General features: G+C 32.3%; 1 protein-coding gene across 5 annotated transcripts in view; it reads right to left on the minus strand.

Moving 5' to 3' along the window:
- Lar (tyrosine-protein phosphatase Lar) overlaps positions 1 to 22,297 on the minus strand; it is a 1,580,452-nt gene that overhangs the window by 261,868 nt on the left and 1,296,287 nt on the right. For all 5 annotated transcript variants that reach the window (XM_076407753.1, XM_076407754.1, XM_076407756.1 and 2 more), the window contains one exon: positions 1,232 to 1,363. In XM_076407753.1, the coding sequence (XP_076263868.1) occupies positions 1,232 to 1,363 (132 nt within the window). The remainder of the gene's footprint in view (positions 1 to 1,231; positions 1,364 to 22,297) is intronic.

Raw genomic sequence — 22,297 nt, forward strand, 5'->3', positions numbered from 1 at the left:
AAAATTCTTGAAAGCAATAGTGACTAGAGGTTATAAATCTAACCTATAAACTATTGTGGCTGTATAATTAACTTTAGTTGTTAGATGTACTATAATGTTAAATTATATTGTCAAATTATATTTGATAATATTTTTGTTCAATTATTTTATTTAGATTAGAATATTGTTGTATGTCAAAGCCAAATTGAACTGAAACTCAGAGTTGATGCGGTAACATTAAGACGTTTTGACGTCACATATTTAGATGACGCATATACAAATACATTTTGGATAGACTATATATATTGAGACAATATCTCAGGATTATTTTGTTATATTCTTAATATAAGTCTTTAAGCTCTCTCATTGATTTAACTCCTCGATTTTACTATAATAAAAGCACAGTAGTAATTTGAAATATAGAAGAATAAATTATAAAAAAGGTAGTTGTACTCCTCCTGTCATACTCTTCAGATGTTGCTAGATCTGACGTGCGATTACTCTATTATGCATAAGAAGGGAAAATGTGGTAGCTAGCTTAAGTAAACTATTTTTTACGCACATATTGACAAAAGTTATGCTAAACATTTTGTATTTGATGCGATTAGGAAGTATGCCATTTTATTATATATCTGTTTTGACAAAATTTAGCAAAAATATGATACCCAATCATTTGAAGTAGCACTTAAATCGAATTAAACTGCGTATTAAGGCAAAAAACTTAATATATTATAACACATATAGTAAAAAATTAGTATAAATATAGAAAATAGTAAATGAAGATTGCATTGCTTCAATTCATCTTTTCGGAGATAAAATAATAAGTTAATAGTGATATCTTTTAAAGTCATAATACATTAAATATATCACACTAAAAATACACACAGATAGGTATTAACATTAGTACCCAATATATTTTTGTACAAAATAATAAATTATGTTCAATAATACATTTTTTGCGGTAGCTTAATCGTAGGGTAATCCCTCAATATTATTAATTTTACTTAATTTTCTAAAAAACTCCATTTTACTTCTGAAAAATATATAAATAGAAGACGTAGATTACTAAAAGCTTGAATATTCCGTTTTTAATTTATTTCATTTTGGTTGATATTATTTAAAAAAATCTGGCCTCAATATAAATTCAACAAAAACAGCCTCAAGCATCAATTACTCAATATTAATTATTAATCAAAATTAATTTACAATCAGATCTATTACAATAAGATCGATTTTAAATCTAAGTACTTACTTGAAACTTTCTTGCCGTTCTTTCTCCATTGAATCTGTGGCAACGGATCGCCTCTAGCTTTGCAATAAAATCCTGCTATTCCACCAGCTCGAACCTGTTGATTTCTAGGCTTGGTAATAATTTCAGGTGGATCTGTAATAAAAACGACCCAATCAGACCATTTAATGTAAAAGCAGTGATATAATGCAAATAGATGGTTAAACAAGTAAGTCCATCTTTGTCCCTCATTTGTCGCACTAATAGATCGATGTAAAAAAAATTAAACCAATTAAAAAATAATTAGTTTCAGTTTGTTGGCTGCAGCCGCTATGTTTTTAGAACACGATATGAATAATAAATGAGACTGGTTGATTTCGATCCTAGTTTACGTAACGTGTAATGACATTTGGTGTTTTCATTTCATTCAAAAAACAAAACAGAAGTATACACACATTATTACACCCCTGGATATTAAATATTCATTTCGCTTTTGTTTATGTTCTCAATTTAACAAATGTTACCCAATTGGTTCTAACCTTGCCTGATAGAAATGTCGACATTATAAACTATATATGACAGTCATTTTTCAATTGATGATTGATTAATTTGTATTTTTTAACGGTACACTGAATAATTGCATTATACCATTATATATACTAGTTTTTTGAAAATTAATAGTTACAATAATTAATTGGAAACCCTTTTTAATTATTTTCAACATTAAGCACGCTTAAGTAAATGTTCAACTGTATGAGTCTCACCTTTTACGGTTGATTTAATAGCATAAAATTGAATAATGGAAAAAAAACTGACAAAAGAACAAAATCAATAATACCCAACGTAAACTAACCAAATTTATTGTAATATTCTTTATAAAAAAAGTAAACTATTCCATAATTTCGTTATAATAGTTTATTCAATAAGTTTTGTGTTTTATAAGAAGTGGTGCTATTAGGTTAAACGTTATATTTTTTCAAATGATTATGGGGTCATTGATTAGATATGCGACCCTTGCTCTAATAAAGAAAATCATTAAATTAAATTACGAATTAATGACTTTTCTAGTCCTTATTTGAATTAAATCATTTATTAAAGTTCGGCAAGATTATAATGAATTATAAAATATATAATTTTGTTAAAAAACTGATCTCGATTTTTTCTAATATATTTCTTAATAGGTCTAGTCCTAGATATTCAATGAAACCATACTCTAGCACGTTTGAAAGGTAAAGCCCATAAAAGAGTTATAGATATAAAGGTAGCTTTAGATCCTTCATTTACTCAGTCAAAAATAATTGCTATTGAAAAACTATATTTCAGAGATTCATTTTAGTATCATTTATCCCATAGTTAGAAATTCTGACGAAGGCAAGCATATGGAAGTGGGAACGTTGACTATAAAATAATTTTGACCTATCTACATAAAACTGGATACTAAAATAAATTCAATGTTTTGATTCCACATGAATTAACAGTGACAAATATAAACAGGAAACAGAAATAAAAAGTGGATCATATATGGTTACAAAGAGCGAACAAGGTCGTGGCCGATGTCCAGAGAGCTATTGATTCCAAGTATTAGGTGGGATTGATTAGGGAATGTTTATAATGAATTATTCAAAATTAAACCATTAGTGACTCGGCAAAATTTACCATGTCCAACAAACCATTTGTTCTACAACCTATAAGCTCAAATATTGGCCTTGAGATTCTGACTGCGATAAGAGAGGAAACCTATTGTAGGCCACATATACGAGAGGTACAAGAACTTTTGATGTTGCATTGGACCCCTGTCGGCTCCAAAAATGGATGATTGTCAGTATAGCTGTTCACCACATTTCCATGGTTCGAATAGTTAGCAAATATGGAAGGTGTCTAACAAAATGACACTGTGTGATAAGACTACTTCAACAGCATTAGAGACCCTGCTCGACATGATTGAACTGAGCTTGAAAAGGCGCTATCTCAACACGTTGACGAAAATAAAAAATGCTGCTGTGGGATCTTTAAACGCAGTTCCAGCGCGAAGCCATCCAGGATTGGAAGAAATCCAACTCAAAGTGTATAAACACAAAAGACTGCTTTCGCGAATTTCAAATATTAATACAATCATCGGCAATATATTTTTTTAAAAATTTGTTCGAGACAAAACCCTGTATATTCAGAGATTATTAAGACGTAATTAGATTTATTTATATTTGAAAGAAAATTGTTTAATTCTCAGTTTGCGAAAATTATAACCTTTTTTCTTTTGTATAGTTCGGTGGTCTAATATATTTGACCATTTAACTGTTGTAATATTTGTTACTTGAGACAATATAAAATATTGTATTACATGTCTGGTGACGCTAGGTTAAGATAAGAAAGGCACCAAGCAAACAGAAAACACGTGTCTAACAAAAGGGATGTCTTATCGGCTCGTTGTCGAGTATTTCGGATAATGGCGATTTAGGTACCGAGGCTAGACGAGGCGTGTTAGAAGTTGAACCGGATAGAGGTTGAACCTGAGATGGTGGCTATGATATCAAGAAAGAAAGAATCAAGAAATTCCTAGCTGGAAGGGTTTTTGCCTCCCTGAAATTCTGAACTAGTCGGGACACAGAAAAGGGTTTCTTTTACCGGCCTACTCAAGTACTACCAAGAATCAGAGAGAGGAGTTTCAGCGATAAAACACTGTGCATCGAGAACGGGAAACAGAATTGAATAATATCAGAATCTGCTATCATAACAGAAATGAATAAAATCAGAATTTGCCATTATAACAAAATTGACTAAAAATTTTCCAAGATAATTAGAAAGAATTAGAAAATTAAAAAGGTGAATTAATTAAGAACAGAAAGAGTAAAAGGTTAAGAGTCGAGAATTAGTGAGAAAAGCAGAACTAAAAAAATTAAAGAGTTACAGAACCAAGACCTGAAATAGTAAAACAATTACAGAATTAGTCAAAGAACACAAAATTAATTAAGAAACAGTCGAGAGAGTGACGATCTACTCAGAATTAAGCAGAAAGAAAAGGTGTCAAGAATGGAAGTCATGAATCAAGAACAGTCGAATTTTTATAAGTCGTTTGTATAATCATCAGTTGAACCCCTTGACGAAATCAGTATTATCCAAAACCAGACAGACGATTTATTAAGTCACTTCTATCTAAAAATTCTGTTCATCATTATGTATCGATTTAACATTGGTAATTGTACATATTTTTAATATTATTATTCATTTAAATAAAAAAAGTCGTTTTTGTGCATTAATGTTCACAAATAGGAGAGAAAATCAATTATATTTTATTTACAACATTATTTTCCCTCCACAAGTCAAATGTCATTTAAAAGTGTTAATTCATATAAGAGTACAAACTATTATCAAGAATAATGATTAACGTAAACGCAATAAGTTCATTAGTGGAAAAACATCCGTTCATATTAATAAAATCGACAAAAACTCACCCGTTGAAAACAGTACCGATCTGATAAATAAGTAATTACCGAAATGAAGCCCGGCGTAACGCCCTCCCGTAAAAAAAAACGGGATGAAATTCGTTCGTTTCCAGCTTTCAAAATAAATTAAACATCAATCAGCGGCGGGACATAATGCGCCCCCGACAAAATCGAAAAGGGAGTTTGGCGCTTTGTTAAAAAAAATAAATAGCCACCATTTGTCAAGCGACCGCTACCTGCAAAAGTTTTGATCGGCCGACGAGTAATGCCGCTGCATTAAAGATTTTCCGCCATTCGACACACTAAATCAAATAAATTGGTATATTTCGGACGCGCATTCAACGTTTTCCATCAAACGTTATCTGGTGAATCATTTATTTGCCGTTCGGAAACGTTTCACATTTAAACACACGCACATAAACACACACGGGTATGGGCAGTATTATTCAATAGATTTTCAGTCTAAAAACTTATTTTTACCGATGTAATGGCGATTAAGGATATATCAAGATACAAATTAATAAACACCCAGTGGTTGCCTCCTTTAATTCCTTTAATCATGCTTGTATGAGGATCAAATTACAACTACTGGTAACAGAAATATACGGGAGATGAACAAGACATAAATAATATGTATACTATGCAATATAGTACATCTTGTTACAGTTGGCAACACAGCTTTCGTGTAAATAATTTGACACGTATATATTGTTCAGTTTATTTCCATGTCTTGTAGGTTATATTTCAGTGTATTATGCGTTTTGTTCTGCGACGATTAATACAAGCGAGCGGTGAAATGTGTGGTCTCTCAGATTTTTTTCAGAGATTTTCAAAACATCATAAAACATCATCGGCGAAGAGGAAAAGTGGGCGGTACCCATATTTAAGAGACATACTGACAAAAAGAAAAAAGGATAGTGGGCAGACGACATAAAACTACCATACCAAAAAGCTTATTCTAAAGTCTACATATGTCCAGTGATCAGATCAGGTGATGTTAAAAAAAAGTGGTTTTAGTCTACGCACTTCACTATCACGTCGCATATTTAGCTGATTAGCGAGTACATTGGGATGCACTGACACTCTTTTGAAGTACTTCAGACAAACACGTTGAATTACACTCGTTATAGGTTCTAGAGGAATATCGCGTTGTATCACTTTATTTGAAATATAGTACAGAGCATCAACAATGGCACGCAACACCTTATTTTGGAACCATTGAATGATGGATATAAATGATTTTCTAGCGGTACCCCATATTTGGATTCCATATGCCCAAATGGGCTTGAGTATAGACTCATACAGCAATACCTTGTTATCTAATGATAACTTGGATTTGCGCCCGATGAGCCAATACATGTGATATAATTTTAGTCCCAGTTGTTTCCGTTTAGAGAGTATGTGCTTCTTCCAGGTTAGGCGTCGATCCAAGGGCATACCAAGATATTTAACATGCTCTGCTTGGGGGAGTTGATGATGATTGATATTTACTGGTGGACATGTTCTTCTACGCAGGGTAAACGTTATATGCGTAGATTTTATTTCATTGGCTTTAATGCGCCATGTCTTCAACCATAATTGTATTTGCTCCAGGTGGGTTTGTAGGTTTATTGATGCTGTGACTGGATGTTCATGGGATGCTAAGATTGTTGTATCGTCTGCATATGTTGCCAGTTATTTTTGTGCTCGGTAGATCAGCCGTATACAGAAGATATAGTACTGGACCCAGTACACTACCTTGCGGAACTGCTGAATATATAGGATTTAATTCGGTATGTTCATCGCCTTGATTTACAATAAAATGTCTATCAGTGAGATACGATTTTAGTAACTGATAGTCCGGATGAGGGATAAGTTTGCTTCCTATTATAATAGGCTAGATGGCAATTTTCGAAAAACCTCTTTGTGACCATTCTACGTATTTATTTTACCCGAAATAAAAGTTATCTCTGCAAAAAAAAGATTTTAAAGAAAAAATTTCGTTTCAAACAACGAAATTTTAAAAGCGCGTTAAAGCGTTCCAAATCTGCCTTTGATGCAGTTGTTTTGGTCGCACTGGACGGTTTGTATGGGTACAAGCCTTATTAATACATTATTTTAATAATTTTGTGTTACAATTAGAGATTCTATTGTGTATCGATCACTAAAAAATCCAAACAAGTTGTATCTTTTTGGTCCAAAGTAGAAAAATATTGCAAGGCGGGATATACCACAAATGGATAATAATACGATGGCTACATTTGCTGATGATACTGCGATTATAGCTATCGGAACAGGCAAGTGACAATATAAATAATTGGTCACAAGCTTGGAAAATAAGAATTAATGAAAGTAAATCTGTACATGTGCAGTACATCTATAAACAGACCGTACAAGCACCAATAACATTAAATAATACTATCATTCCATATAACAACAACACTAAATATCTCGGAATGAATCTTGATGCAAAACTTCGCTGGAAGGAATATATAAAGAAGAAAAGAAGTGAAATTGAAATATAGAAAAATGTACTGGCTAATTAGAAGAAAATCACAATTATCAATACATAATAAATTACTATTACATACGGAGTTCAATTATAGGGATGTTCTGCAAAGAGTAACGTAAATAAAATACAAATTTTTCAGAACAAAGAGGGGTATTGTGGGCGCACCCAAATATTATAGGACTGATTACCTACATCGAGATCTTCAGATACCCACAGTCAGTCAAGAAATCAAGAGAATTACAAGGGGGCATGAGGAAAGACTCCATTCTCATATGAATATTGAAATATGGCAACTATTGGATATCATCAGAATGGGACACAGACTCAAAAGAATCAAACCATCTGATCTTGTGTAGTGTTGTGTAGTGAGGCGTATATAATAAAAAATACAGCAGTGACATGTATAAACATTATTTCACCAGAGATTGCGATAGGGCCGATGGGTCCTTCTAGTTATATACCTAGATTAAAGTTATCATAAAAACAAATTGTAGGTTAGACGGAAACGACTAGTAACAATGTAATAATTAAATAATAAAAAAATGGTTAGATTAGGAAAGGCCATATCAAATGCAACATCAAATATCTGGTTTCTTGTACATAAAATAATTCGATTTGCTTTCGCCATTAATTTCGCCAGATTAAGGGTAAGTGACACAAATTTGATTGAACAATGTGATTTTATCAAGTTTTATAGCCTGGTATGTATGTTATGGCAACGGAATTTTCAACCATTTCAAATAATATTTACGTACAGACAAGATATGAATCAAATATTGTCGCTGAAGTAAAAGAAACTAAACCAATATCTAGTTGAAGAATTCATAGGATAACTTGATATGTTAAAGTCTAACCACATATTTTGTAAAGTACTTGATGGAGTATTGTAGTTGGAATATGCTTATAAGATTGTTAGGCTATTTTCAAAATGGACTTACTTTAAATTAATTTGAATTTTAATTTGGAAAATTACAATTTATGCATTTTATTTACACAACTATTACTAGGTAATTTGGTACAATGCAGAGCTACGTGATCATAATTTAATAAACCTTTTTTCTGTTATAGTAAATAACAAATGTTGATAACATTTGATGTTGAGCTTTATTTGTTTTCTTTTATTGTACACACTATTAATATTTTGGTAGCCCTTTCAAATATATTTCAATCTGTATCTTCAAATTATCATCAAACAATTCTTCAGTAGGTTTGTCATCGATTTGTCTTAGCAAATATAGGTCACTTGCTTTTAATAACACTATTCTCACAGTACCCAATGGCGAATGCATTAATATTGGCTACGTACGACAAATCGTACTATAAAAATGCTATCGAAAAATTGGAGGGTCGCTATAATCAGTGTGTATAATCATCACCTTTGAAGAGAATTGTGTTGAATAAAAATAAATAATTGTGCCAAAAAGATGTGTTTTACTATGGTAGGCCGGAGAGTTTTCAATTGACCTGTTATGTAGGAAATTGAAATAGTTGTTTCAATGATCATTTCATAATTTCATCAATACTTTATTATCTAAATTGTGTTATAATTCATGGAAAATAGTACCTTAATGAGAACGTTATAATTAGTTTAATGGCGCAAAATCGGAAGAGAAAAATAGCTTTGAAATTGATAGAAAGCAAAAATACACTATTGAAGGGTCAGAAATTCCAAGAAAATAAAACAAATTCGAGGCAGCTGTAAGACTTGATGAAATTGCTATTTAACCCAATTTTTCAGCTGCAAATGACTCGGGTTAAAAACGGGAACGCCTTCTAACATGCACTTTTCGATTTACTACTAAAGGCAATTAATTTTTCAGCGTGCTCCCAATTAATCTTATTTCCTAGCGCATTTCTTCTGTGCCGTACCCATAAATCAGGCAACAATTTCATATAAAAACGATCAATCATTGCGCGTAACTTGTTTAATCAAATTATCGAACATTTTAATAAATTAGTTGTTTTATAGATGACCCGAGGGATGGGCCACGTCCGATTTACTACCACCGCCTCCCTTCATAGCTTGCCCCTGCGCCACAAGTCGAAGACCCCTTAGCCGTCGACCTTTCGGACTTCATTAATTAACCCGAGTCCTAATTAAGAGCCATTAAATGCGGAAAGTCTGGTGCGCGTGCCTTCTGTTTCGTCATTCGAACGAAGGCCGAGTCGGTAAGGGCCGACGTATTTTGTGTGGCTTTAATAAACAGACTCGTCGACGGGGGCGACTGGCTCATTGATACGGACCGACAAAACGGCAAACCAGGTTGAATTGAATTCCGAAGTGGATTATATTTCTTTTATTTGGTTTATAATGGTCTCAAACAAAAACTCCCCCATTTGGGCTATGTAGAGGATATTTGTTAAATATGAGCATAAAAAGGCTTTTAGCTAATTTAATATTCATTCTACAGTCGATAGAGAAAACACGATGTTCCAACACTTGAAAATATATTTTAACTAAATAACGCTTATTGATATTATAATTAAGACCAGTTTTCTGGTCTCCATCACACCTTACTGTATTACTTTTAATTTCCCTTTTGTCCTCCCTTTTTGAAGAAAACTCAATGGTTTTGTGACAAACACAATTGTCAAAGAAAAACCCAACATAAGTTATAGTCTATTCACAGTTTATCTGTATATAACGTAATCAAAATGTGTAATGTATTGCCTGCCGCACATTGTAAATTCGTTTCAGAATCGGACAATATTTTCCTTCTCATTTTATTGTAGTTGGGAGACATAAGAGACATAATGCTGTCTGATAAGTTCAACGTAAAACCGAACTAGCCTGTCAAAGTGGTCCGGTTGTCAAACGTGCGCAAAATTATTCAAGATACTGTAATTACAGGTTATAAACCGGCAAACAAAAAATTTCAATTCGCCGCGGTCTTTATTGAAAATATTTTTTAGCTTGTTGCAACATTCAAATATTAGTAAGGGCACGGTCTCTAAAATATTTCAAAAAATAAAAAATAATATAACCTTAAATTCACCAAAAAGAAACCGTGTGTATGCGAAACGGATGAATTGATCTGCTTGAGGTTAGTTGTTAGTTGTATCAGAGTTCAAATATACGAATTGTATAAAAACAGTAAGTAGTTTTTTCAATCGAAACGTAATTTAACACAGTTATTTCAGAGAAAATTGTTAGCCTTGAAAGTGTCCATAAAAAGCTGAAAGATATGCAGTGGGTGGATGTGAAGATAGGATTTCAGTGACGTAAACATAACCAACGAAGGGGTTTATGGAACTTCCAGGCATTGCTTTTAAAATAATACAATTTTTAAAAACATACAACAAAATCAAGGATGAATTATTATATCGATCTGTATATTTAGATGAGGAGTGGATATTTTAGAATGGTACGTTGAGTAACTCATAGGAAGCGTAAATACAGCGTAAAGGCAACAAAAGTTAATGGAAAAAGGTAAACGTGGGAATAGCTGTCGATTAGGTCTTGTTAGTCATAACATTCATAAATAATAACTATATCATGCTAGAAACAGGAATATAAATGAAATATTTTTGTTCCTGGTGCATTAGCCTCTAAGTCTGCGGGTGACTACCATGAAGAAATGTACTATAACTTGTTTTTGCAGTGGTTTGAAAATCAACTTTTAAAGAACTTAGACGAACTATCAGTTATTGTTATGGACACCATATCTTAGTGCACTGGTGGAGAAGATCCCTACAAGTGCATCAACAAAGACTCCAATTAATGAAAGGCTTAAAGTACATAAAATACATTTTGAAGAAACCATGTTAAAGAATGAACTATTTCAAATTGTTATTAGGTAAATATAAATGAAATGTTCATTGCGTTTTATGCAATTTATTTATTTTAGAAATAAGCCTGAAAATGATATAAAGTAGATCAGATGGCTGAACAATATGGTCACTTAGTATTACGAATTCCTCCCTAACGCTGTATATTCAACCCAATGGAGATGATGTGAATTTCGCATGTTTCCATGACGCATATACAAATAAACTTTGAATAGACTATATGTAAAAATTTCATTACAACATACATTAACACAATTCGTAAATAACAAGAATAGTCTGTTCTTTTTGATAACAAGATATTTACGTTTTCAAAATCGAGTTTTGATTTAATTTCACGTCTGGTGAATAGAGACATAAAACGAGAACAGACCAACAAACCGGCAAACCAGGTTGAATCAAATTCCGAAGTAGACATATATTTCTTTTCTTTTGTTTTATAAAAGTTTCGGACAAAAACTCCCTCATTTGGGCAATGTAGCGGTAATTTGTTAATTATGATTATAAAAAGGCTCTTAGTTAATTTAATATTCTAAAGTCGATAAAGAAACAGCATATTTAACATTTGAAAATATATTTTAATTAAATAATGATTATTGCTGTTGATATAAAAACTATTGTTTTGGTTTTCTCGTCTCCATCACACTTTATTGTATTACTTTTAATACTTCGTTGGCGTGTTAATATGACTATCTTCTATATATTAGTCGGCTTACCGAACATTTACCGAACACAAGAACGTTAAGAATTTTGTTGGTTGAAAAACTATATAATATGACAGAAACAATCTATTTGTTTTATAATTTTTAGACAATCAGACTGAATGGCAGAGCAACTTAAGTAAATCTTTTTGAAAAGAAATAGTATAGCAACCAGTAGTAACAAATAGTGATCTATATACTTCCAAAAAAGAAATGGAGGAGTAAATAGCAGCTTTGAATTACAACGAAAAAGACGACAAAATATGTGAAGTTTTAAGGAGTTAAATATTGTTACTTTCATTTCCAGATGCGATAATAAATATAGATTTGGACAATGAAGCTATTATAATAGCCTGAGAAGTATTATAACACCTTATAATTTTAAGTCAGTATCACTTATTACTGAGATAAGAAGACCGGATTGCATTTTTTGATTGACAATAATACAGGACTATGGATAATATCGCCCCCAAACAATGTACACACTGTTTACTCCAAACGATATTAAAATACCAACTAATCAATTTGATGATCAGCGTAATTTGGAATTGTGGAAAATCCTCGGCAGTTACTCCTAGCACCTATAGTTAAACTAGAAACAATACTGACTTCTGAATCAACACAACACAAAATACTAATACTAATACTAAGGTACGGAAACAAATGATCAAAAACAATCAATTTTGCAATTGGAGGAAGGCTTTATTGAAAAAAAAGTTAATTCCAGGATATAATGCAGAAGATACATGGTACAGAAACCCACATGGACAAACTACAATATTAATACGAGGCAAGTTGATGTCGAAATGGACTAAAGATAACAATAAGACATGTTCTTTAAGCCGAATAAGTCTTACTAAAATAGTTTTGGTTTTATAAGGTAATTACAATTTGTATTAAATATAATTTTGTTTTGGTTTATATATTTTAGTGATGACTCACCATCCACTTAGATGTAATCCTTTTTCGATCATATCAAACATAAATTGCGACAAGAAGATTATTTTATATTTGAAGAAGCTGTTTACTTCAAGATGTAAGTTCTTCAAGTTTCTGTTATTTATTCAAGTGTCTGTTATTATCTATAAGTTATTTAAATGTATAAAACAGTATTAAAAGGTACTTAAAAGATTAAGATAATTATTGTTGATAAATACTTATTATATTTCAAATGCCAATTACAAAAGCTTCCCCTCGTGTTATATATTATACAATAATGTGCTACGAAAATTTCTATTTATTTTAGAACTCAATTATGCATGTTGACTACAAGACAAATCTCCCGGTTGTTTACATTATCTACTATACATGACGAAATAACAAAAACAATGCTGTCTCGCGTCGAGTGGCAATTCTGAAATATTTGTTTTCCGTTCATATACAAAACGGCAACAGTTCCACTGCTATATCATCGGCTCACATTCACCATACCGTTAATAAAGGAGCACAATGAGTTTTGAACTCTAGCTAGATAAATATTTGTCTACACTGATAGCGCTCCTTTGACGGGGTCGATTGAAAATTGCGTCATCCACGGGGCGAGAAACACGACTACGAGATGTGAAACTGCCATTTGAGAGACGTATCCTCGTTTAAGGTGAATTAACCGTTGTTTAAAACTGGATAAAAGCTTTGCAAAAATCTATTTGCATTCAAAAAATGCACTGTTAACTTGTTAAGGGATCATTAAATTAAAATTGTATTTATTTTCGAAAGAGTACATGTAGTGTCGCGGAATCTAAACCAGCTTCCAAGTAACCCGACACTTTGGGGTATTGTAGTTTAGAAATCTGGAAAATAGATTTTTTCATAGTTTTAAAGATTGGCCCATTAAGAATGGGCCGTTAAGAGAATTTTTCTGAAAATTACTTTTTTCGAGACGGTTAACCTGATACCTGAAGTTCTCTTGAATCAATTTATTTGAAATTCTGTGTAAGCCTTCTCTATATATATTTCTATTATACCAAGTAGTACTTTCATAGAAAATTAGAACAAAATTTGGAGTTTTACTGTTTTTAAATTAACTTTTGTTATAACAGAAGATCTAACCTATGACTTTTTACGCTTAACATTGTCGTAGTAGATCCACTTTTAATATACCAGTGAAAACTCCTTGGTAAACAATGAATCTGTGACATTGAAACGGTTCATAATAGTATTTTCAGCTTTTTTGGAACTTTCCCATCATATAAATATATAAACGTCTGGAAACAGTTAATACATCAGCTGTTGAAAGTTTTTGAGAGTCTGTAAATCAATTAATTGTCTTCATATTTTTTGAATCTTCTGGCTATTCTCTATCATTGGCATCAAAATCATCGAAGCTAAAATCGGCAAGTAGTTTCTAAAATTATTTGATAAGCTTCGCCATCAGATTTATTTAAATCAAACACCAAAAATAATAAATTTAGAAAATGTAATATTGATCATTGTAGTAATCTGAATAACTCTATAATAATCGACGAAAAACTGTTATTTTTAGTAGAGAAATATTTAAAACCGTTGAATTTAAAAATCAAGTTACGTTGTTTAACACTTGTTTATATTGATACTTTATATTTTAATTAATATATATCGCTGATCAAAATACATGCAAGCGTCTAATATTTATAAAAGGTAGCTAGCCTCCAACCTAGCTTCCAAAAACAATAGTTGGGGTGATAACAGTGGTACAATATCATTGTAGCAAACCATTTTTTGTCAAAACAGAGATCATATAATAAGTAAAATTAATAAACCAAGATAAAGCATATATATTTCAGCTTTGCGTGATTGCTCATTTGCTTAGCTAAAAAACGAAACAAAAAAGGCATAATCACTGACAAAGGAAGACAAATTGCCCTCCTTAGGTGTAACGAACTAAATTATATGTTCGTTATTACGTCCTACGAAATATCGTGGAAAAAATAACGTCCCTTTTTAAATGTCAGTTTATTTTTATCTTTTCAAATACGTACGAGTTTCTCTTAATTCATACAAACAACGAATGTTTCATCAGATGAACTCCGTCGCTGGATTATTTGTTACGTAGTTAGGATCAATTCAAGCTAAATCTATTTTTAGCCGTTTGAATCTGCCGTATTATAAAGGTTTAATCAATATTGTTAAAAAGTGATTTATTTGATACTATATCAAATGTGATGTTATTAGTATTTTTTAGTATGTTCAGTTTCACTTTCTAAATAACTGTCATTATAATGTTTTATGATCCTCACTGCATTAACGAAAGTAAATCTGTGCATGAGCAGTATAATAAATAATACTATAATTCCATATATCAGCAACGCTCTAGTATCTCGGAATCAATCTTGATACCAAACTTCGCTGGAAGGAACATGTAAAAAGGAAAAGAAAATAACTGAAGTTCATATATAGGAAAATACAAGCAAGTATAGGAATGTTCATAGCGGTCGCTATTACAAGTATTGAAACAATTATGGGGATTTTCCGCGAAAATTAATATAAATATAAGTAGATGACAAAATTTTACACCGAAACCTTCAGATACCGACTGTCACTCAGTAAATCAAGAGATATAAGAAGACACTCCATTATTATGTCAATATCGAAGTCTTGGATAACATCTGAGCAGGACAAAAAGACAGACTTAAAATTGGCTTCAAAACTATTGCAGAAATCTTACTAATGGGTGAGATTCCTAGAATATAACAGTAACGTTCGTAAGCTAAATAATGACCATTTAACGGTCTTGTCCATCCTTAAATTTGGCAACACTGCGCCTGTACTCTATGACAATTTGTAGTATGGTTCGTCAGTTCAAACTATGACTGATTCAAAATAACTGGTTGCTCTCGGGTATGGCATTTCGGATAAATCTACAAAATGAGCAAATTACTACCGCGAAATTACTGTTAACTGCTGGAATCATTTTCTAAAATTTAAGAAAATTTATTATTACATTCTCAATACTTAAACCTATTTTGACTGGAGTTCCAGTTGGAGTAGTGTCTTGGGACCTTCTGAATCTGCTCTATATCCCAACAACAAAAGAAACAGTACTTGTAACATTTGCCGACGACACGGTTATCATGGCAAAAGATGTATTTCTGTGTAAGGCTATAGAAAAAGTACAACTAGCTGTCAACAAGATTTACAAATGGACTGTAGACTGAAAAATACAGCTTAATAGCTACAAATCTATCTATGTTAATTTTGCGTTGCGGTGAATTGATAAAAACTTAATTATATCACTTGACGGATGTCCAATTCTTCAAGCAGAATCAGCTAAATATCCTGAAATATATCCCGATCGTACGTTAAATTGGAAACATTATGTTAGAGAGCAGAGAAGATGAGACTCATCATCAAGCAACTGTACTGATTAGTCGTAAGATACTCACAACTTGCCTATTATCAAAGAGTTTGGTTTATCAGTCAATTATAAAACCAATTTGGACCCATGGTGTTCCCAATATAGGATTGTACTAAAATATCAAACCAACTAGTAATCCAATGCACCTAAAATAAATTTCTACGATTAATTACCAATGCTTATTGCTACGTAACCATCGAATAGCTGCACGATAACCTCGAAACAAAATGGATAGACAAAATGATCCAAGATTTCGCAAAAATAAACAAACCAAACCACACTAACTAGTTTAGTGTATAAGTGTATTCTTAATTTTAGCTTAAATAGATTAGTTTTATTTTAATTTGGGAAAGACATGCAGATGTCGTTGATGTTGATGATGACCCCGTACTCGTCTTGCTTGTATATTAATGCAAGTACAATAGAACAGTAGTAATAAATTGATTTGTAAATTAAGATTGTACTAAGCATATCTAATGTGAAAGGCAATTAATAAAAAAATATAGAAGGAAGGTTATTCTACTATTGTATACATTTGAATTTATTCTAGTTGAACCAAGAAAATTTGCAATATGATTCGGATCCCGCAAGAGATAATAATAAGGGACCATGTGAGTTGAATTAGTTAATTAAATAATGTTCTATTAGCACATATAAATGGAAAACAAAGAAGGAAACATCGTAGGCAAGAGCAATTTGTAGATATAATTGCCGGGTTGATTGCTCCCGAACCATCAACATGAGTCCTTATGCAGATGTAATTAAATAAAGTCGAGACGGAAGCATTGTTCCGCGTTGGAACTGCGTGAAACCGTTGTCGAAAACAAATCCGGCTGCGACTTGCAAATGAGTCTTTAACCGTTCGGAGTTTTTGATGAATGGCCCTGGCCGATACGCCATTTTAAAAGTTAATGATTAGAAAACTTCGTTAAGGGCGGGACGAGAGTCTGACTCGGCGCGAGATAAGTTCGCAGCCACTCCGTTTGTGTAATTTCTTTGACAAGATTCAATTTTAGATTCGCCACGGTCGCGATTTTTTGTTGCCCGTCGTAAATGAAATTTTGCGCCAACTCGCAAAATACGAGAATTTTTCCTTCTTCTTCTTCTTCGCGATAGCGGAATTGACAAAAATATGTTTTTCTCGAGATAAGATAAATTGCCACTTTTGTTGTCTTTTTCAATTATGACTCGCTAAATCAATACTTTTGTATATACATTATACATTTGCAATACTACCGTACTTGGCATTGACAAATATTCGAAATAAATGTATACAAATACAAAATATATAGTCTGAGTCACAAGATAAGGGATAAAAGCAAGAACAAATGACAGATTTATATGTGCCATGGTCTTTTTATCGTGCTCTTATAGCTGAAATATTCACAATAAAGAAAGCCTTAAACCTCATAATATCCATGCTAAAACACAGCTTATATGCTCTGATTCGCGAAACTCGCTCGAATCTATTGACGATGTATTTCCCTGATACCCGCTAGTGGTGCAGATTTTTGAATTGTATAGTCTGGTTATAATTCGACGGAACATCATATTCGTCTGGATCCACAGCCACAACGACATACATACGACATATGAGAAATGAATTGGCCGATAAACTCACCAAAGACGCTAGAGCGAGTGGTCAATAAATTGTAAAAAAATATATTATAAATACCTTTAACCCTTTGTAGATGGTTGGGTAGATAGCCTAGTGTAACTTGAGTGGGACCTGCTAGAAGAGGAAAACAATCCCATTAAAAAGGACTTCTTTTCCATAGAAATTTGCAAGTAGAAGTAAACAGGCTACTGAATGGTCACTGCTAATCCACCTATTCCTTTTTAATGAGTGGAATTGAAAGACCTCTCTCTGTGTCTCAATTGTGAGGAACCAATGCCAGTCCCCCATGTTTTAGTGAAATGCAGCAACTTATTAACTGTCAGAAGAATTCATGACCTGCCTGATTCATTGAAGGATGTGTTCTTACCTTAAAACCTACCTAATTGTTTGTACTAATTGTTTCATTTCTTCAAAGAAATCGGTCTGTATTTTAAAGCCTAATTTTAACCTGCACATTGCCTTATTTTGGATGAGTTATTATTTTATTATTAATTTGTTTGTCCAGATATTTATATTGATTCGATATCTAATATGTAGGTTTACTTGTTGATCTATTTAATCGTTGGAATGCCTTGGAACGCGCAACCGACAGAAAGAATTTAGCTTCGGTTGTCATTAATAATTCTTGGTCTGGGTTGAGAGTCTAAACCGTTGGGGAGACTGTAAACTAATAATATCAACCAATATCTTGATCTCCAATTCGACCGCATATTCGAGTGATGTTAGTTCAAATCGAGCACGCTATCTGGAAAGGCAATGATGTGCATAATAAGTTCTTTCCACTACTCTGTAGAAACACAAAACTCTTTATACTACTGAGATAGCCCTGTATAATATTTTAGTTAAATCACTTTGATTGTACGGGACCCAAGTCTTTCAATCTAGTAAAAAGTCCATGCGCTACTCAACGTTAAACATTTTATGAGGAATGTCAATACACATTTGGAATTATACATTGTTTGTGAAGAGTTTCACAAATATGCTCAGCGTAAAGTTCTTCCTTGGCACCTTACATTACACCAACCTCTTAATAAGATTCCTATCCACTCACGCGACGCTCACATAACGCGAGGTAGGTTGTCTAACTGTGACAGTCTCAGTCATAGACCAGGGTCTTTGTCATCCCAAATCATCTGACAATTAAAATAAGACATCAGTATACGATTATTCAGTTTCAAGCCAATCCAGTCAACGAAAAACAAAAAGATTTATTTTCATTGCTCATGCCTTTTGATTTGAGCTTGTATATGTCATCTTAGGTTAAATTTAGTTTTTTTTATTTTAGTGTATACTTTTAAGAAAATTTTTATTATAACGCCATTTTCCTGCCATGTGGGATGTATGCCAGATAATCATCTGGTCTGAGCATTACTTAACCAAGATGCTACTCCTAATTGTAATTTAAATAGATAAGTAAATAATAATAATAATAAAAACAATAAGTCTTTCATTAAAATCTACAACGATAAGTTAATTGAATTATATAATTTGCCTCAATCTTTTGAAAAGGAAATTATGGCTAGAAATTCAATATAAAAATCAGCAGTTATTCAGTCGTCAGACATTAGAATCGTAAAAATATTCAAGAAGAGAAGCGGCTAAAATTATAGTTGGCTTATAGAAACTTAAAAATATGTAAAACGTCGTTTCGAAAATTCAAAACAGGTGATTTCAATGTGTAAGATAAAGAACGTTCTGATAGATATTTGAAGATGCGAAACTACAAGAGTTATCGGATGAATACCCATTCTAACTACAAATACAATTTGCAATAAGTGTTGCAGAAAATGGGAAGATTGGTGCCACATTAAACTGTTGAATGACAGGCAAATGGAAAATCGAAAAATGTTCTGTGTTTGGTGGGACCAGAATGGCGTGTAGTGTGTGGTAGTGTATTACGAACCGTTGGAACTTTGTGAAACAATTAATAGTGATCGATATCGACAACAAATATTATATCTGAACCACGCACCGATAGCAAAATCAATGGGAAATGGAAAAAAATTGAAATTTAATTGAATTGAATGGAAACAGAATGGGCCCGAAAACACGGTAAAGTGATTTTAAAGCCCAATACGAACGCACCATCGCATAAAGCAAAACCGGCCATAGAAGCATTGAAAGCACTTGGATGGGGCATACAATCGCAACAGTCATACTCTCCTGACTTTGCCCCACTGGACTATCAACTTTTCGCATCAATGGAACGCGCTTGTGAGCAGTATTTCAATTCCGAAGAAGCTGTAACATGGATCGATAAATGGTTTTAGTCAAAGGACAAATGTGTTTCTTCACAGATTCTTTTTAAGCAGACGAATACGTGCCTTCTTGAACTTCAACAACATGAAACTTCATGCCGACAGTATAACAGCAAAAATACTATGAATTGAATCTATACGTGATAATATTGTAATCAAGAATTGTTACATATCTTTTTATTCTCCGGAGCTTATTATGTTATGTTCTGTAAATGTTATTTAATGGTCCAGAAATTTTCGTGCTCTAGTAACTAATACTATATCTTGATGTTTTTATATTAATTACCAAACCTATACACAACACTTAATTTAACTGAAATTCTCTGATATTTTGTGGCAGCAAATTCCAGTATAGATGCTTAGTATTGTTGTTTTTCCTTATTAATTTCGTCCAGAAATTAGTACATACAGGCTGTATATATATATATATATATATATATATATATATATATATATATATATATATATATATATATATATATATATATATATATCATCCAATATCATACAATTATTACAAACAACATAAGCACTAATCTACCTGGGATCTAATTATTTTTACGTAAATAGGAGATTAATATATCTTAATATATCAAATAATAATCAGTAACAATATACAAAACATAATAATTAGTATTATCTACTTGGCCAGATGCCTGAACATTAATGAAGTAATGAGAATTAATAAACATTATATTGTAATACGATTGACAAGGTGTTTCTTTTTATCAAATTAAAGGGTACCGTTATGTTTTAATATTATAATTAGAAGTCCGACAACGATTACTAAAATATACCTCTATATTATTGAAATTAGCTAAAAGCTTTTTTGTGTTTAGGTTTAATTACTTAATGACGATTAGTGTTTATTATTTATTTTATTTTCAAGAAATATGTAATATTAGATCTAGTAAAAAAGACATTATTTATTCAATAGATGATTTTGAAAAATTGTAGATTTAATGAATCTGCAAAGATATATCAATTGGGGCAGAGCTCTTTTAGTAAAGAATGGGGGACAACACTTAAAAAAAAGCAGAGCAAATCAGGGTTAAAATCAGATAAATATCAAGCTAGGAATATCATTCGACTAACCAGTTTAATTTTAACTTCGGAAATACATGCTGATGTATATATCCAGCACACGTCTTGCTGGTGTATTGATGAAGGCAGTGCTTAGTAGAAGGTAGTATATCTAATGCAATAAGTAATAAAAGCATTTCACTAACTTTAAACAACAATTTTAGCGTATTGTTTATTTTATTTTTTGAATAAATGATGTTGTTTCTAAAGGGTTATTTTATCTTAAATAGGTGCTGGTATCATTATTATTATTTTGTATAGTGGTGATAGTTTATGCGCATCATTTGTCAATTGTGTGAAGTCTCTTCATTTTCAGTCATTGTCCGTTAAAACGCGCGCTTTGCAGTTGCAGATTACTTTTAACCGAGTTTTGTATCTAAAATAATCAATAGGTAAGTAATACTCTGTATAATAATAATATTGCTATGTTGTGTCTACGAATTTATTTTTTATTAATGATTCGACACGATTACCATACATTTTTTATTTATGAGGACGGGTAAGGCTTTGGACACGTCTCCAAGAAAATGTAGGGAGATACAAATGTTAATATTGCACTCAACATATTCCCATAAAGAGTAGAAGCTATTGCTGGAGTTTCAGGATTATCGTCAATTGAATTAAAATTAAAATTGACAATAAAAAGCCTTTTGAGGCAAATCGTATGGGCAAAGGTCTAGCAGTATACCTCGTACCGATAGAAAAATCAGAAATCGAGTAAGGAACAGGTCAATTGAAAAGTCCCCAGCATGGCACATAGTTGGCGTTACTAGAATTAAATACTTTTTCAGTTAGCCCTAGCACTGCAAAGATGCGTGTATAAATTTGACAGCTGTTGGATCATTAGTTTATGAATTATAGCATTTTGAGCGAAGCAACTTTTGTTATTGTGAAAAAAGTGGATAAAAAGGAATTTCGCGTGTTAATAAAATATTGCTTTTTAAAGGGAAAAAATACAGTTGAAGAAAAAGCATGGCTTGATGCCGAGTTTCCGGTCACTGCCCCAGCAAAATCAACCATCAAAGATTGGTGTGCTAAGTTTAGACGTGGTGAAATAAGCACCGAAGACGCCGAATGTAGTGGACGCCCAAAAAGAGGTTGTTACCGAGGAAAACATTTTAAAAATCTACAAAATGATATTGAATGATCGTAAATTGAAACTGAATGAAATAGCAGAGAGTCTAAAGATATCAACTAAACCTGTACATCATATCATTCACGAATATTTGGGTATGAGAAAGCTCTGTGCAAAGTGGGTGTCGTGCGAGTTCACTTTTGACCAAAAACAACAACAAGTTGATGATTCGGAACAGTGTTTGAAGATGATCAAGCGTAATAAACCCGAGTTTTTACGTCGATATGTGATAATGGATGAAACAT

This window comes from Rhynchophorus ferrugineus, unplaced genomic scaffold (genome assembly GCF_030347505.1).
Source record: "Rhynchophorus ferrugineus isolate W39M unplaced genomic scaffold, kcgeb_rfMv2 rfM6, whole genome shotgun sequence".
Lineage (NCBI taxonomy): Eukaryota > Metazoa > Arthropoda > Insecta > Coleoptera > Curculionidae > Rhynchophorus > Rhynchophorus ferrugineus.